The sequence below is a fragment of the Sabethes cyaneus genome, chromosome 3 (genome assembly GCF_943734655.1).
Source record: "Sabethes cyaneus chromosome 3, idSabCyanKW18_F2, whole genome shotgun sequence".
Taxonomy (NCBI): Eukaryota; Metazoa; Arthropoda; class Insecta; order Diptera; family Culicidae; genus Sabethes; species Sabethes cyaneus.
In genome coordinates this window covers 143,103,855-143,122,935 of record NC_071355.1, presented here as the reverse complement: position 1 = coordinate 143,122,935, position 19,081 = coordinate 143,103,855, and the positions used below count along the sequence as shown (strand labels likewise).

The following is a 19,081-nucleotide window of genomic DNA, read 5'->3' as shown; positions in this document are numbered from 1 at the left end:
GACTCGAAAATAGGCGAAAAAATTGCTGGTAACTTGTCAACGTAAACGAAATGGCGTGCATATTTTCGTCACCGTAGCATTCTAAATAAAACAATTACGTTCGTTATATAAAACAAGTTTTTAGGAGTATTGGTAGTTAGACTACACCATTTAAAATTAAGGGGACATAAACGACTAAACATTTTGAAAAAATCATTATTTTTTTATTTCGGATTTTGATTTTGCAATCTTTTCCGCTTATTTTGATACTAAATTTGTAATGATCCGACCACGGGAAGTGGTCGAAAAACGATCATACACATAAGCATTCCAGTGCGGCGTGGAACAACTTCGGCGGAATAAAACGCCGCTCCTAGAAAACCACGATTTTTAAACTTTATGTACCTTTTTCTCAGAATTTACACAACGTATTGGAACAAACTTTTTTATTTTGTTGGTAGTAGCTTGGCAAAGACTTTTATAACTTTTCAGTTTCGTAAACAAAACACAGCTTGAGAAAAATGAAAAAGAAGAAAAATAGATGCCTGAAAAAATAAAATTTTGTCTTCTTTTTCTTCAAAATTTTCAGTCGGTAATGTCCCCTTAAAGCATTATTTGCTAAAATGCCGATTTTCTAAAATCTAACTCTACTATAGGCGCACGCGCAGTTGAAGCACACAACTACAGGCGTTCAATTCTATAGTTGCGCTGCAATGTTTTTTCATCTAGCAACCTAGCAATGTATACGGAATAACACAATTAAAGGAACACCAAACTTAATTAAGGGAACATTAGCGCAACTATTGGTACAATATAATTGAATCGGAAAACTCATTTTTTTCTTTATAAAGCTTCTCGTGCAACGAATGCAATTATCTTGCCTTGTAATAAATGCCTTGTGTTTGATAAATTTATATCCTACTAGCACTAATTGAAGCATATACCTCAAAAAACAAGAAAAAAGAAATTACTTTGTGCTTGGCTACGCGACTAATGGAGCGTATACCCTATAGGGTCTATAGACTACCTGATGTAACGAGGGTCGGTAGTTTAGTCAGTAAAACAGTCGAGTTCCAATCGTATGATCGTGGGTGCAAATCCCACCGGGCATTGCACAACCCAATGCATTTTTGGTTTATTTTGAAATTATCCAGTTCACTCAATTAATCTTTCTTCACATCAGCCATTTCTCTCTTCCCAAAAAAGAGTTTACGTTCATGATCGTGTATAGCGTCATGTACAAGTAAATAAAACATGAAAAGAGAATGTGTTTATTTGTTCTACATATTTATGATTTAAACCTACAATATCTAAATTAATCTATTTTCACATACACTTTTTCCTCGACTGGCAAACTATGAACTGGTTCGCATTCTGAACTGACTTTAACTACTTGAAGGGAAATAACTTTCAAACTGTCAAATTTTAAATATAAAGTTGAATTTTCGCGAAATGGTTCAAAGTCTAAGAGAACCAAAATGAAATCACTCCCACAGCCATGGCATGTGGCTCGCTGGTACTTGTACCTTTGAACCATACCCAAGTAACAATGTGAGTTTTATTGTACTTTATTGGCCTTCAAGACCAATTTTGGTCTTCAATGTCATCATAAGAGTGTAATAAAACCCAAATTGTTACTTGGGTAGAGGCGCTGGAGTTATTGCTATTTATTTCTTTTTTGCAGTGTGTATATGAAAAAGTTTTTGTTAGAAAAACTTTTTTCTCTTAAATATGCCCATTCTGCAATGTATGGAAGACTTATAGATTACATAATTATCTATCTTCAGAAAAAATTTCATCAATTTCTGAGATGGCGTTTTCTGTGAAATCAATTTTTGGTTTTAAAAATGATTTTTTTTTTCGGTGTAGGAAATAATTTTTATTTATTTTTTAGTATTTTTTTCATGAAAATTCAGAATATTTTCTAAAGATTAATTCTCGTAGATCATTTTTTTTGTAGGTCCTATAGATTTCGAGTTACATTTTTTATTTAAAAAACCCTAGCGGTGTGACCTGGCCTTTCTACTGCAACAATAATTATTTTTTATATCTTGAGCTCCATCAGTAAGTTTTATTTAAATGTGAAGAAAAACTATTAAATTGGTAACTTTTTTGGTGGTAATATAGAATTTACGGCTTATTGTGATAGATTATGCAGATGTTTCCTAAAAATTGGCACGAATATTCGAGAAAAAGTAATCTGGGTTTAACGGACTGTGGGAAACCTATTGCCAACAACGTTTTTCCGCCAATGTTTTCAAGTTTAAAACAAATTAAATGATCACAAATGCTTCGTATAGTTGTAGAATTAAATGGAAAATCTCTCCTTTACTCATAAACCTGCCGCCACTGTAAAATTTTATGTATGACTTTTCCCTTTTTAACAGTAATCATGCTGCCATCCACTTCTATTTTAAATTATAAACTTATGTGGATCACATAAGCTTCCTGTATTACATAAATCTTACGAAAAATGGAAAATTCATGACAGCGGGCGCGTTTTGCCCCAACTGGTCATTTTACCACTCCTCTACTTTCTACAGCATAACTTTTTGTTGGAGTATGATTGATACCTATACAGCCGTGAATCACATAACAGTCCCATTTATATAGTAAACTCCATAGAAAATGGGACAGTTATGCGATTCACGGCAGTATAGGAACTTTACCGATAGCAATAGGTACTAGATGATCCTTATAGTTATATTATTGTCCATCGGCACTTTGATTGTTCAAATTTAATTCTGACAACCCAAGCAAAAATGTGAGTTTCATTGTACTCTTATAGTGGTTTTCATGACCAATTTTGGTCTTAAACGCCATCATAAGAGTGTAATAAAACCCAAATTGTTACTTGGGAATCCTTATTTTTGGCAACGGTGTACCAATTCGATATAATTTTTATTTTAGTTCTTAAGTTGGAGTTATATATTTATCATAAACTTAAGGAGATTTATAGCATTTGGTAACAATAATACATTTTAAATTAATACCTTGTAAATGACACTTGTCGCGAAAAATTTCTTAGTTAAATTTGAATACATTTAATTTGATTTATTAAGCCTTTTAACGTAGAATGATAAAAAAAGTTAATTAATTTTTCCTCTTCTATTTTCAGACCCGCACTGGTGAAATGAGATAATATAATTGAGGATATCAATAATTTGACCAACGAATCGTGCAACATTTTTAACCGAAGTACCTGTTGTTACTGCTACTAGAATTCTGCAGACCTTGTGATGGGAGTGTTAGTGATAAATATTTGTTAAAAAAGTACATCTGTTATCCCTATTCAAAATAAGAAACAACTTGGTAAAAAAATTGCGTGTACGCGTGTTCTCACTGTGTGTGGAAGAGTACTGTGCGATCGGATCTGCTCATTTGATCCTTCCAGACAGACGTTTGCAGCTGCTCAACTCAAGCTCAGTTTGCTTGCAAATCTTTCGTCGATCGGGTTGTGCTAAGTGGTCCGATAATCTTTAGTTCGGGTTGATATTCAGCCATCACTGATCACCACCTAAAGAGAGCGAAATACCACCACCTTTTGTATCGACTAGATCGAAGTTCAGTGCGAAACGGAGCGGCACCGGTCAGGTTCCGTACGTGATAAAAAAGTGAAAGGAAACCGCAGTTTCAATTGCGAAATTATAGAGAAGCAAAAAGTGCCAAATCTTGCAGCAAAGCCAAATAGATTAGCGATTTATTTTGTTTTATTGTTATTTTTTGTTCATTCGACTACGATTTAGCAGCTATTTGTCACTTGTGATATTTTAGCGTGTTCAACGGATGTGATATAAAAGATTTCTAAATGATACCGAAAAGATAAGTGAAGTGAAAGTAGTGTAACGTCGACATCATCGAGACATGAGCGTCTTTAATAGGCCCTTTGTGGGCCTTTTGGTTCTCTGCTTCGTGACGTCTCTGCTGCTGGCTCAACGAAACGATGGCGGCGGTGAGTATTTTTTTTTTTCGTATCTCGATAATAGATTTACAATGGTTCTATTGCTATCGAACCTTAGAAGCGATGATGATGGACCGTAGTAAATTCGACATCCAACAACATAGTTCAAATTGTCTAGACAGTTTTGGTTGGTGATTACTAATTATCCAATCGAATTTTAGGCAAAATTTATTGAAATTGTCTGATGTGTTGGTGTTATATTTAGTTAGCATTCATTGGTTGGTGCTTTTCGCGACTACCCATTTACAAATACAGTGGAATCTCGAAAAAGTTTATCAAAGGGGGATTTGGCCACTTAATTTTTTTGAAATACAGCAATGTTCCTGGAATTCCAACGTAATAGAGTGATTATTTTAAATTTAGATGAAGAATCACAACCTGCGATTGTTCGTCAGCTCAAACGCCTCGAAGTGAATTAAGTTTTTATTTATCGTATTGCGACATTTGCTCCTATTTAGACTACCCCGATTTACACGATTATCACAGTCGAATCTCGCATACGATTTCGCTCAAAGAAACTGAAGTGAAAAAGAAGGGGAAGAAGGAAAAAGAAGTCAAACTCATTAGTAGATCAAACTAAAAGCCACTCTAGTGTCAGATTAACAGTGCAAAATGCGGTACGTTGCAATAAATGATTATCACAGTAGTCTAAATAGTCATAAAAGGGGCAATATCATAACTTGTTATAATGAGGTTGGTAGCTTCGCAAAACGCCATGGAGCAAAGCAAAGCAAAGCCATGGGTGTAAACATCCTTCTGAACTTAACCCTTCTTTATCGACAGACTTCGCAGCCGGTTATTAGAGTACAGGAAAATTACGGGGCTAGGGTAAAGATCCTATTAACTCTTTGGCGGCACCGCCCAGTCCCCGGAGCTAACGCCATGGAGGTTGTTATCCAAAGATTGCAATGTTACCTGAGATAGAGACCTGAGAAATTCAAACTGAAACACAAAGAATGCTGCAATTGAATTGTGAAGGACACTATTATAAAAGTTTAAATTTAGAAGTTAAAAGCTTGTAAAGGACACACTCATTTATTTATTATTTATACATCAATCAAATGTAGAACAAATTAAAATCTTTTTTTCGAGTTTTATAATGTATCTCATTCATAGTGTAGCCAAATGCACAAATTATATTGTTTCCCCTTCGCGTATTGCAATCAATGACCACTTTAGTTTTGCCATCGTCACGATGAAACCACGAAAGGATGTCCTCTGAGACCCTGCATCAGCCACTAATCAGTGATTAACTGTGCGATTTTGATTAAAGTGCCATTGGTGCTGTGCTATTCATGAAGTTAATTCTATTCATACATTTTTTTTGCATTCTACCCCTTTTGATCGTTAAAAGCTTTAAGCATAGTTAGGCATTGTTTTTGCCACCAGTTTTATGGGGGCCTTTACTATGCTACAAGGCTTTGATGATGGTGGCGGTTTTCACGTGTTCGTCTTCTCAGACCTTCCGCCGCTTCACGGGTGATTCTTTCTAAAGACTCCTTCAAGGTTGATCGATCAGAGCGGCTCGTGCGCGCAACTAATTGATTAATCCGTACAGAAGCTGCTAGAGTCTAATTGCGAAATCAGAAATGTGGGTCATAGTTTTGCTGTGTCTTATAGTGCTCGACTAAATTATTCCAACTTATATTATCTGGTTTATTAAATTAATGTAAAGCAAACTATCAGGGAAAGAAAAGTAAAGATTTTTATATCAAATTTTACGATTTGTTTTGTCACTATTCTTTCCTAGTGATTGTTTCCATTATGAATTGCACTCACCGTACCAAAATAGACAAGGTATCGAAACAATGTATCGAAAGTAGGTTAGTTAATTAGAATTTGAACAAAATACATTCATTCAAACTATACCATTCTATTGAGATATAACTACGCTTTGAAAGGTGCTTATTCATGGCGAAAGGAACACATTCTGAAGGAAAAGTTGAGGCTATTTAAATCTAGTAGCAAATTGCCTAGCAATAGCAGAAATGACTTGCTAAGCTATGTCGACGGTAATGAGGGCTCTGTTAACAGTGAGAAACACCTGTAAATGACTTATGTACATATGCTGAGCGGAGAGGGAGTACCGATCGATTATGAAGAAATTAAGCTAAATTAGTAACACTTTTCGAAAACATAATAAAACTAATGACTTTTTAATACCGTGGTGGCAAAGCGTTCGAAACATTGTAGGTAGTATGCATGTGTGAAACAAAATTGTTCAACAGGTTTGACTGGCCGGTCGTACAGGTGGAAGCACGATATTCTATTCGAAGTCGATAATTATTTCTTATTGCGTAAAGTGTGTTAAGCCGAACGGCAGCCGGCAGTTCAAGCTTCAACTTGCAGAAAAATTGAATGCGATTGATTTATGATTAACCTACTTGAGGTGATTATACCAAGAACGAGCCGTGGCAGTCAACACGCGGCGATTAGATCAACCCACTGTGCTACCCCGCTACTCGATGCGGTGGCACATTCAATCGAGTCACACTGCACTGTTGTGGGAGGAGACGTACGAGGTATAATGGGAAGATGATTTAACAATTTGCAGCCAATGCAAAAACGGATATTCAAAGCACCTGCCGGCCGACACGAGCTTTGACGGATGACACATTCGATTGCGATGAGAGCCGTTGGACATTTTTTGCATAATAATATATCTATACACATCGTTTCTATCGCACTTAACCGCTCTCGAAGAAGCTACTTACAATTTTTGCAGTGAATCTAAATGTCGAGAAGCTGCAGTTATATCTGGCGCAATCCGATAATTAAATAACATATTATTTATGTTGTGAAAGAACCTTAATACAGGATTTATCGCAGACATCGCCGCAATCATCTAAAGCCTAAATAATGATAACTATCTATTAGTTATTGATTCCATATTGTTTAATGATTTTTTGAAGGACTTCGTAGTGCTTTCAGATAAGTTCATGTCTAATTTCAACCGCTTGAAAGGATTTGTATGGTGATTTGAATTGTGGAACATATCATATGTACAAAAGTAGTGGCAAAAGCTCAAAAGCTTATGTGAGTCGTTGTGAAGCGAATGGCGAAAAAAAAACGAATTGACCTTGTCAGGCTGAACATTAACATATTATTCATTTCAAATATGTCATTTTACACTCTCCTTGTGTCATTTTGAACCGTGATTTGTTTTTTTTTGTGACGGTGCCCACTGAGTAGAATTTATATGGCGCCTGTGCCATATACCATAATTGAAGATACCATAATTGAATTGGTTGCCTTGTCGGTAGACGATTGATACGATAGAATTAACGCGAGAGACGCGTCTGTTTGTCTGTGGTATATCTTTTAATATAACTTAGGTCGCGTCGTATCTCCATTAAATCCATTTCATGGCTGAAATAAGTTTTTGATTTTTTATTTGTGTATTACCTACATTATACTGTATTAAAAAGCTATATCTCTGCATATTAGTGTTGATAGGAGGAAATGTTTATTAACTTAGGGACTATATTGGCTCGTTTCGTTATCCCTGATTTTTATTTTCAGCTATACGTAATAAGTTCAAGTTGTCACGTAGTTTTCGAGCCGTAGATCTCTCATGTGCATAGTATTTTTCGATATACATTAAATTATGGTTGTATATGGGCACCATTAGCATTATATTAAATTAATTAAAAAGGTATTGTTTATATCTTAATTTTCGTAATTATACTGGTTTTACAAGAAAATTCGATTCCATGAGAGAAGTGTTATTTCGTGCGGACGTCCTTCGAATTCGTTTTTTTTCTCGGATAGTTTTCGTCGTCGATGCAATAAACTCACGATGGTATCACGGTCTCGCGCAATGCTTGATAACTTTCGCCACCAATATATTGGGTTTACAAAAGAAGAGTCAGGTTTTCCAGTATATCTCCATGACATTTTAAGACAACATATTGTGTGCCGGCATGAATAAATAACTCCTTTACCGGGATAGATGGAGGAGTTTACGATATCTGTAGCATGTACTCGATTGAGATAATCGAATATCCGAGTTAGTCGATGCTAAGAGACTTCACGGGCGTTTTAATGAAACCCCACCAAAACCGCGCGTGGGTTTCGACAGTACATTATCCATTAATATTGATCTTCATCTGACTCTCCCTTCAACTAACAACAATTTCTTTCCCGAAATATTTGTGAAGATGCAGAGGATTCCCTGCTCTTTAGTAGCAACAAGTATTGGACTAAAATTCCTTCCCATCTAGCACCAGGACCCGCATTCGGACGTGGCCGGCGTCGGTATTGTTCAGCACGCAGAGACCTAATAAGGTTGCACAATGAGGAATAGTGTGCTGTTTCAAGCATGCTTTTTCTAGTCATCATTTTGCAATTTTTATTGGTAGGTACTGGTCAACAGCGGAGTAGCAGCACGCGAACGGTATCCCATGTTTTACTTACTTATGTGTCCATGTCCGCCGGTCCGGCAGAACAAAGGGATGACATCAGATCTCCACTGCTGACGGTTACCCGCCATGGCTTTTACCTGTCGCCAGGACAGGTTCTCGTCTATAGCCCGGATGTCGTTGGCTAGGCTGCGTCGCCATGAGCCTCTGGGAATGCCTCTTCTACGCTGTCCTTGTGGATTCCAGTCGAGTGCTTCTCTGCAAACTTCGTTCGCTCCTTTCCTCAAGGTGTGTCCGATCCACTTCCACCTACGTTCACGAATTTCTATGGCTATCGGCCGTTGATGACACCGACGATGGAGTTCCTTATTGGATATCCAGTTATCAGGCCACCAGGCACGAATAATGCATTGCAGGCACCGGTTAATGAATACCTGCAGTTTTTGCGTTGTCTCCACTGACACGCACCACGTTTCGCAGGCATACAGCAGTACGGATTTAATGTTTGATTTAAAGATTCGGGTTTTCGTACGTAGAGTGATCTGGTTTTCGCGCCAAATGTTTCGCAGACCTGCAAAGGCACCCCTGGCCTTCCTGATCCGTGTGGCTATCAGTCTTGGTACCATCATCGGACGTTGTCTGGCTACCAAGATATTGAAAGACGTCTACCTGCTCAACTTGTTGTCCCGCTACTGTGAAGTTGGTCAAATTATCAGTGTTCACTACCATAGACTTAGTTTTCGCTACATTTATTGTGAGACCTGTTGTATGGGAGGTCTCAGAGAGGTCATTTAACTTGCTCTGCATATCGTTTCGGCGTTGTGCGAGCAAGACAATGTCGTCGGCTAGGTCGAGGTCATTTAGCTGCTCCATCGTTAGAGAATTCCGAGGCAATCCTCGATGTGGTCTATTGTCAATTGCTCCAACTAATATCTCATCGATAACGATGAGAAACAGAAGCGGTGATAAAATGCAGCCCTGTCTCACGCCAGCAGTAACCCTTATGGGGTCGAACAGGACGCCGTCGTGCAAGACCTTGCACGAGAACGCCTCGTATTGAGTCTCGATGAGATGGACTAGCTTATCTGGAACTTCTCTGCGCCTAAGTGCGCCCCAGATATTTTCGTGGTTGAGTCGGTCGAACGCCTTTTCGAAGTCAACGAACACCAGCAGAAGAGAGTCCTGGAATTCGTTGATCTGCTCCAATATAATGCGGAGCGTTGTGAAATGGTCTACACATGATCGGCCAGCACGGAATCCAGCTTGCTGCCGCCGGAGAATAGCGTCGATCTTCCCCTGGATCCGGTTGAGGATTACCCTACAGAGTACTTTGAGAGTAATACAGAGCAACGGTATCCCATGCTTGTGCTTATGCTTAACTTGGGGAGAACGCTCAAGCCACAAATACTGATACCGGATGGTTGAATGGGATATTCTCCTCACCCCACGATCGTCAGTCCATATACTATCATTTTTATTCCGACATTTTTCAGTTCGCGGCTGAAAGCCTTTGCGTGATGCGTTCAGTTTTTTGTAGAACGATGCAGCTGCTACGATTCCGCATGCTAGTACTCTTGTAGGCAGCTCTTTTCTCTCGAAAGATTTGGGTTCGCTACATCTTCTTTTCTGTTTGTGTCCACGTTCCACGTTCTAACGTGTTGCACTGCGCATCTTGGAAGCCCGCGCGGCTTTCTACTCTTTCATCATCCTCTTTCATTTATCGTCATATTAGTCATTCCGCATCTATTACGGTCCATGGCAGTTGGTGACCTCCAGTTCCACAGGTACCCGGTGCTCGCCAGATATCGCTCCACCTGGTCTTGCCACCTCGCTCGCTGTGCTCTTCTTCGTCTTTCTCATACCTACTTGTTGGATTCGATGCGAAAACCATTTTCGGAGGATAGTTGTCCGGCATTCTAGCAACATGTCCCTCCCAACGTATCCATCCAGCTTCAACCCCTTTCTGAATATTGGGTTCGCCGTACAGACGCGCGAGCTCGTGATTCATTCTTCGCCTCGATACACCGTTCTCATTCACTGCGCCAAAGGTTCTTAGCACCCGCCGTTCGAAAACTCCGAGTGCTCGTAGGTCCTCTACTAGCAGTGTCCACGTTTCGTACCCATAGAGGAGAACCGGTCTAATTATAGTAGCGCATTGTACAGTGTGCACTTTGTACGGGGGCTCAGATTGTTCGACGGCAAGTATTTGTGCAGTCCGTAGTAAGCCCGACTTCCGCTGATAATACGCCTTTTAATCATACGACCAGGGATGCCACATATAATTCTGTGTTTTTTGTTGGAAAAATCTAACCATCTGTACAGCGAGGAAAAATATCTGTGCAAAAATCTGTCCAATGCAAAATAATGAGAGTGAAAGAGACGGAGAGTCATTTTGCTGACTATTTCCGTCTCTTTCACTCTAATGTAAAAGCTCAAAAATCTGTTAAATCTGTGTAATGGGCGAAAATCTATATTCTTTGCATTCAGATTCTGTACAGGCGATTTATTTCAAATTTCTGTTAAACACAGAATAATCTGTACATGTGGCAACCCTGCATACGACTGGTGTTATTGTCCTCTATTGCCAGTGATCGAATGTATACGAACTCGTCGATTACCACGGTACTGCCCAAGCGGGTCCTGTTGTTACTTACGGAGTTCATTGCTTTGGTTTTTTAGTGGTTCAGGCTTGCAAAGCCCGCAATCAATCCCACAGAATAACCGGAGGGCCAACGTAGCTCGAAGAAGCCCTCCTCTCCTGTCAGCATACGACCTTAGCTTCCACCGGGGCTGGTTACCCGATCTCCACCGAGGTTGCTTGTATCCCAGCTGGTATTACTTGGAGGTGGGGGTAGGAGTTGCTGGGTAAGAGGCTATGGACCATTGTGGGATTTATTTTATGCCCAGTGCGCAAGGCACCGATGGTACGCATTACCGAGCCGTTTACCAGTTTTTTTCGTCTTCATAAATTTTCCAAACACTTGTTTTTGGTAAAAAAATACTATGTGTACTTACTTGCTTACTTACTTACTTACTTATCCTGGCGCGATGTCCTATAAGATTTCACCCGCGTAACAATGTTCCGTCAACAAACTCGGTCCATGGTTGTCCGTCTTCAGTTTCTCGAATGTCTCATACTTCCCAGTCTTGTTCTTCTCCCTAACCATATAGCACGCTGCGCACCTCTTCGTCTAATACCAACCGGATTCAAGGCGAACGCCATTTTTGCGTGGTTGTAGGCCGCCATTCTTTCTGGGTTCGCCGAAGAGCTCATCCTTCTCCTCCATATACCCCTCTCACATACCGAACATGGTCCTAACCACACGGCGTTCAAAATCGACCAGTGCGTTCAAGTCCCCGTCAAGCATTGTCCACGTTTCGTGCCCGTAGAGGACCACCGGTCTTATTAGCGTTTTATACATGATACATTTTGTACGAGGATGAAGCTTACAAGACCTTAGAGTCTTGTGGAGTCCGTAGTAAGCACAACTTCCGGCAAGGATACGTATGTGTATTTCTCTACTACAGTTCTTATCCGACGTCATTAACGACCCGAGTTATATAAATTCGTCCACCAGCTCGAACTCGCCCCCGTCGACTATCACACTACATCCTATACGAGCGCGATTGCGCTCTGTTCCTCCTACCAACAGGTACTTGGGTTTAGGGGTATTTACCAATAATCCAGCCTTTACTGCGTCATGTGTCAGCTTGGTATACTGTTCAGCAACCGTCCGAAATGTCCCTCCGACAATGTCGATGTTCCCTGCGTGTTTCAAACGGGCCTGATAACGCGCCCGATATCCTCACACAACATTGTCCACCATCTATCGTCGCCGTAATCAGTCTTGTCAGCTTCCTGGGAAAGCCGTTTTCGTCCATAATTTAGCATTGCTCTTCACGGTCGATAGCATAGTAGGCGGCCTTGAAATCTATGAATAGGTGGTGTGAAAGGACATGGTATTCGCGACACTTTTGGAGAGTCTGTCGCAATACAAAGATTTGGTCCGTTATCGATCGCCCGTCCACACAACTGGCTTGTTAACTCCCCACGAATCTACTTGCTAGCGGCGATAGACGGCGAAAGATGATCTGAGAAAGCACCTTATAGGCGGTGTTGGGAATGGTGATCATTCGATGGTTCTCACATTCAAAATTGTCGCCCTTCCTGTATATTGCGCATATCACCTCCTCCTTCCACTCCTCCGGTAGCTGTTCCGTTACCCAGATCGTGGCTATCATTCGGTACAGACTGGTAGTCCATCTTCTCCTGTCTATACCAACTAATCTTGATAAGCTTCGCTGCGATGTCATATTTGCCAGCTGCCTCGTTGTTCTTGAGCTGCTTGATAGTTTCGATCACTTTAAGTATTGTGAAAGTCGGTACATTATCATCATTTGCCGTACTGATGTGGTCATTGCTCCTAATGTCTTGGTATTTCGTATCTGCGCCATTCAAGTACTCATCCACCCTTAAATCACCTCACGTCCATCCGGCAAGATCCATCCGTCCTTATCCCGACATGTTTCGGCTCGTAGCACAAAACCTTTGCGGGATACATTCAGTTTCTTGTAGAATGTACGCGTTTCCTGAGAACAATACAGCTGTCCCATGTCCTCGCACTCCATTTCTTCCAGGCGGCACTTCTTATCCCGGGAAAACTAGATTGTCTTCGTTTCTATCTATATCGTTTCACGTTTTGACGAGTCCCCTGCTACAGCATCGACGTCCGCGCTCGATCCAACTCTGGAATTCCTCGTCGAACAAGTCATTACATCGACTACTTTTAGCGAACCCAATGGCACCTTCCGCATCTTATGTTCTAACCCTGCTGGAATGATGAAGCTGTGCAATAAACCTCGCACACCCTGCTATTAGTTCATGTGTTTGCATTTTCGCGGCGTACCGTTGCGGGGCATAGGGGTTTAATTAAAAATATATCTCTTCGTTTTTTTAATTGATCTAAAAAAATACTATCCTGGAAGCTTCAGTTACAGCTTCCAGTAGATAACTACTGGAGAAAGTGTGGGGCTTAACCCGAATCAGCCCAATGATGTCATATAGCATCACTTGACAGATTTTATGCTTCTCCCTATAAACAAATTGATATTTACATAATCAGGTAACACTTTTTCGAAGGCAAATAGATACAGTTTGACAGTATAATGATGCAATAGCACCACAAAGTTACAAACTTGTCTGCTTTTACAGGGTAATTCTGGGCTGATTCGGGTTAATGGGTTAAACAAACTGCTGTCAAATAAGCCTTTACTTGATTCTCTGGTTCACTGCTCAATACAAATCTACTTATGACCAAAAGCTGGCGCAGAAGATATAGGCACCGAAGGGTTATGCAAATCCCTTTTCCATTGGGGCACGATTACTGTTTCTGATCTGCACGAAACTGTAAATCATCGTTGATTATTCAAATCCTTGCATATTCCGTCATGTGTTCCGATTATATAATTGTACTGCAATCATATTCCGCAAACTCTCGATCACGCTTCGGTTACCGTAAACGGGCAAGAATTCATCCTCTTCCACAGCAAATCGATCGCTCGCCGGCCAGTCAGCCACTTCGACGGGCCATGGGGACGGTTAATTGCTCAAGTGTTCAAAGTTAACACGTGCTACGACTGGACTCCGGTGATTTCTAATTACGATCGACAAACCGGATTTGAAGACTGCCGCGGCAGTCTGTCTGTGTATGAAAGGAATTGTACTTACCAGCGTTTTGCCCATCGAATATCAGACTCAATCATTGCATTAATGAGACATTGTTTTTAAGCATCTTATTAAGGAATCCTCCTACTCATTTTCTTCCTGATAATCTGTGTTTTGAGAAAGGCTTCACGGCCAAATAGGAAACAAAAATGTGCCACCACCCAACGGAAACTTCAGTGAAGGTCACCGGTTAAGCTTAAGTTAGATTTTCAGTCACTAACACTAACTAAGAGCGTTACCTAAACTGACACTTTCGATGCCTAAAAGGGTTTGTGCAAGTGGATAATTGACCACATAAAAGCACAACGCGCACTTTCCGTAATTGGAATGAACACAACACAGTGAAATTTGCAAATTTGATCTGGCCAAAATTTGGAAGCTTACTGACTGCACAGTTTAAATTCAACGTAGCTTTTCTATTATTTTAGCTATATTTTATGTATCTAATAAGCATTGGCACGGGATTGTTTCTTTTTTTTCATTGCTCAATGATACTCATAATTACGGAACATAAAATTAGGATTGTACTGCAACGAAAATGCATTCCACAAGGGGAATCAAGCAAAATTGACGTATCCTACAATAAATAACAAAACAATACCATGAATGAGCAGTAATAATAATATAGCAATTGTACACACTGTGAAGCACGTTTATTGGTCGATCATGCTTACGGTTATTTAACGCGAGAAGGCTCGCACATATCGGGGGTGTGATGGATGAGAGGTTTCCCACTTGAGCTCAAAGCGGCAGAATCGGGAGAACGACCTTCGGTGTATTGTATTCAAGTCTGAAGCCGCGTCGAAAGTGATGGTGCATAAATTTTTTGTTCGCATTTATAATTGTGGAACAAATGAAAGCAATTTGGTGCGTTCTGCCAACCAGGAACTAGAAATATGTTCATCGGGCGTTGGAATTTATAAGCACTTTTGATTGTCTCTTCAAACAGGCTGTGCTTTGAAATTTTCCCTAAGCATCCCGGAACTAGAACAAAGAGGTTCGTGACTTGTGAAATCAGCTTTGCAATTATTCCGTAGACACTTTTGAGAATGGATTTTTTGTCTAAAAGGAAAACCAATGTATTCAGATTGTCCACACCTCTCATCATTTGTTTCAGCTTGTGATCCAATAAGCATAGATTCGAATAATTTTGTTTTCTGTCGTTACGTTTCGATGAATTCGGAATATATGGTTGTGGTTCCGGGTTCTTGTTGCTTGGGGTTACAAAATCACAATAATTCGGCATGATATCGAGCGAAATAGGAAACGACAGAATGCACAGTAATGTCAAAAAAAAAAGCGAAGATCATTTCCGTAGTTAATATTAGCATACCGTAGCTAGACAACAGAGAAATTAATGGTAATTCTAAATTTCACATCTGCCTAAAATCCTGCTTGTGGTTTCGAAAACGCTTTTAGGTATAAAATTGTCTCCTCAAAATTTCATTCCATGTACTAAGAAGGAACTCCTATTGGCGGTCGGTAGAATGACGAAGTGCGTTGTTATGTTGTGTCATTGCAGTTTATGGTCATGATCTCGCTAGCAAGAAATAATTGCCTCTGAGCGCACAAATCAACACTGAACGAGGCTCATTAGAGGATGTCTTTCATTTAACTTGTTTACGTACAATAGGCTGAACATGCCAGAACTTGCAATATAACGAACAAATATTAACAAATGAATGAATGTCGTTTGAAAATAGTGCTTAGTTCGTAATTTATTTAACTGTTACTGTTGGAATATACTCTAATAAATTCCGATCCGACTAGAGTCAGTAGTAGGATGAGTCTTCATAGCCTACGATAAGTGATGTTGTGAAAACTTGTGATTTTCTGGAAAATCTAGTTATTACTATTGATAAAAAGATATAAGGTAAAAATAATTTAATTATTTTTGTGCAAATCGATGACAAACTGAGAAAACTAAAGTCAAAATTTAGAAACTATTAATGCAAAATATTAACTACACACAGTGTCAAGAGTTAGTCGCTCCTGGGTACAAAAGCTAAGACTATTTCGATAAAATTCTTACGGTTTCTGAATAGTATAAAATGATAAACTTCTATATAAATCTCCTTTTAAACTCCATTTTGAGTATGAATCATTTCATTGCCAAAAGATGCTATATTTGCTGCCGAAAATTTGAGACGAAAATGGAACAAAATTTATAAACAGTCAAAAAAATTGACACTGGGCAAAAGGCCTGAAAAATACTTGAGAATATACAAGACAACTCAATCCAAAATAAATTTGATACAAAAAAGAACTAATTTAAGACTACATGTAGGGACTAGGTTGACCCATAGTGGCTATAGCCACGATATCAAAAGCTTTAAAAATGTAATTTTTTTACAATTCAAGCAGTAATGCACGTGTAGCAGTAATATATCGAACAATTTTAAGCTTAGATACATTAAATTGATTAAATCATGTGCAATTTACAATTTAAAGCAAAATTGTGGGCTTATCACAAAAATGTGAAAATATTAAAGTTGGTTCTCCCGATGTGATGTGCATTGCACAGTGCTAGTCTTAATCTTTTATTGTAACTGTAGTTTCTTTGCTAATTCACCACTCATCAAGCGCCCAGTCATGAGAAATTGGCCCGGCATGGCATCTCTTGCATAAAAGCCAACAAAGCAAAAAAATGGCCTTCATCTAACTAAAGTATATAAGCATGCAACCGCAACAATTGTAGAACTGTCACACACTGAAGTGATTTTTCTAACAAGCTGATCGAGACCCTCATTATTAGTTGGAATGAATCCTCCGAAACATCACTACAAAAGTGCAAAAGAACGTCCGTAGGAAGAGAATGTCTCGTACTGTGAATTTTCGTCAATTAAACTGTAGTGATAGTAAGTTTTTCATATGATAATTTTCATCTTCTAAACTGAATCGACTCGTCATCCGGGGTCGTTTCACAGTCGTCATCGGGCCATGAGGGCCAATCATACAGGCGTCTAAAAAGTAATAATTCGAAGCAGATCGCATATTGGGCACGGCTGTTGGGCAGGGATGGAAAATCCGTGATTTTGATCGAATCTGCGAGTTATCGTCATACGCATAGGTCATGATCTGTACAGCCCATGACAAACAATGAATCATTAGCTTTATTCACAAGATTTTGTTCGCTTATTACTTCTCAGCAGTCGATCATAGTATTACAATTCACCTAGCTGCGAGAAAAAGGGCTACTCGTGTTGTTTGTATTGAGATTCATGTAGCGCACACAACCAATCGTCTATATATGTTAAATTTCTCAATGCAATCAAGCGATGAACATGATCTGATGAGATATTTGTCATAACCGGTACAGATCGCGACAAAGTATTTGTCGCTTATCAGTAGTGTTGTCAATGAATCTGAATCTATCCGCCCCTCCCAAGTAACAATGTGAGCTTTATTACACTCTTATTGCGGCTGTTACGACCAATTTTGGTCATAAAAACCATCATAAGACGGTTATAAAACACCAGATTAGTTGCTTGGGCTATGTCCTTAACCGCTAGAAACGATTTTTTCCATCACTGCTGTTGGGTTTGTTGGAGTGAATCATTTTTGCTGCACTGTTGTGCGGCATCCTTACGACATACTTCAGCAAATATCTTCGGCAGTACTTTCCGCATAACAAGGAGCCTTATGTCCTTTGAGAGTAGCGTCACAGCTTCAATGTCATAAACAATTACCGGTCCTTTTCATTTATCCTAGATATTTAGGATTGCACCTTCATAACAATGTTCCGCCAACAAATTCGGTCCTAGGCAGTCCGTCACCAACCGGATTCCAGGTGAACAGCATTTTAACGGGGTTGTTGTTCGGCATTCTCATCCATCACCGTTCTCACATACACCGCCAAAGATGGTCCAAAGCATACGACGTTCGAATACGGCCAGTAGTTTCAAGTCCAGCTGCGTCGAGTAGACTCCCTGTACAAGACGCTTATTAGACCGGTGGTTCTCTACGGGTATGAAACACGGACAATGTTCGGGGAGGGCCTGCGAGAGCTCGGAGTTTTCGAACGACGAGTGCTAAGAACAATCTTTGGCGGCGTACAGGAGACCGGAGTAAGGAGGCGAAGAATGAACCATGAACTCGCACAGCTCCATGGCGAACCCAGTATCCAAAAGGTGGCTAAAGCTGGGCGGATACGGTGGGCAGTGCAAGTTGCAAGTATGCCGGACAACTACGCTGCAAGGATTGTGTTCGACCAGGTTGGACCAGGTTGGCTCGATGGTTAGACCAGGTGGTGCGAGATCTAGCGGAGAGTACACGGTTTCCATGGAATTAGAGAGCGATAACCCACAACCGAGTTATATGGAGAAACCTTGTTCAACAGGCTTTGTCTTAGGACGGCAAGCCACTTAAGTAAGTAAACTTTCAAGTCCCCGTCGAGTATTCCACGTTTCGTGCCCGTAGAGGACATTGCTTGGCCTGATAAAATAAAGCGGATAGCATTTAAATATTCGCCATAATTACAAACCATTTCGCCGAATACCATTTTCCGGAACACCAATTCTCGATTGACCATAACGCGGAATATAGAGTTTCGCAGAATACCATTTCGCGAAAAACCTTACGCGGGATGTACCATTTCACGGAAAATCTTTTCGTAGAAAGTACCATTTCGCAGGGGTGACCCAACTGAAGGAAAGTAATAGATGTCAGTAGATCTAGAAAAATAAATAAACCTAGATAGCGGTGATCTCTACGGGGGGCTGCCCCCCGCAGTGGCTGGCGCTTCCGAAGGCAGGTCGCCGGGAACACTCGCGGCCTGTGGCCGTCTCGCGCTGAATTATCTAATGTTATTATTGATAGTTTTTGGTTGTCTTGTTATTGATTAATGTTTTATGAAAGAGTCTAAAATTTCTCGAGTTTGATTAGTTTTTGAGTTACGCAAAAATTTCTGTTTTATTTGTATGAGAGTCCTTATCCCCCTACCACAGGGTTGAGGGGTCTCAAACCATCATTCAAAAATACCTGCCTCCAAAACCCCCCACATGCCAAATTTGGTTCCATTTGCTTGATTACTTCTCGAGTTATGAGGAAATTTGT

General features: G+C 40.1%; 2 protein-coding genes across 3 annotated transcripts in view; one reads left to right on the top strand and one right to left on the bottom strand.

Moving 5' to 3' along the window:
* The window catches only part of LOC128742190 (SWI/SNF-related matrix-associated actin-dependent regulator of chromatin subfamily A containing DEAD/H box 1 homolog), a 236,345-nt gene that overhangs the window by 112,121 nt on the left and 105,143 nt on the right, over positions 1–19,081 (bottom strand). The window lies entirely within an intron of this gene.
* LOC128742189 (dual oxidase) overlaps positions 3,844–19,081 on the top strand; it is an 85,107-nt gene continuing 69,869 nt past the window's right edge. Inside the window, exons 1-2 of the mRNA XM_053838456.1 lie at positions 3,844–3,931; positions 12,244–12,246. Of these exons, the coding sequence (XP_053694431.1) occupies positions 3,844–3,931; positions 12,244–12,246 (91 nt within the window). The remainder of the gene's footprint in view (positions 3,932–12,243; positions 12,247–19,081) is intronic.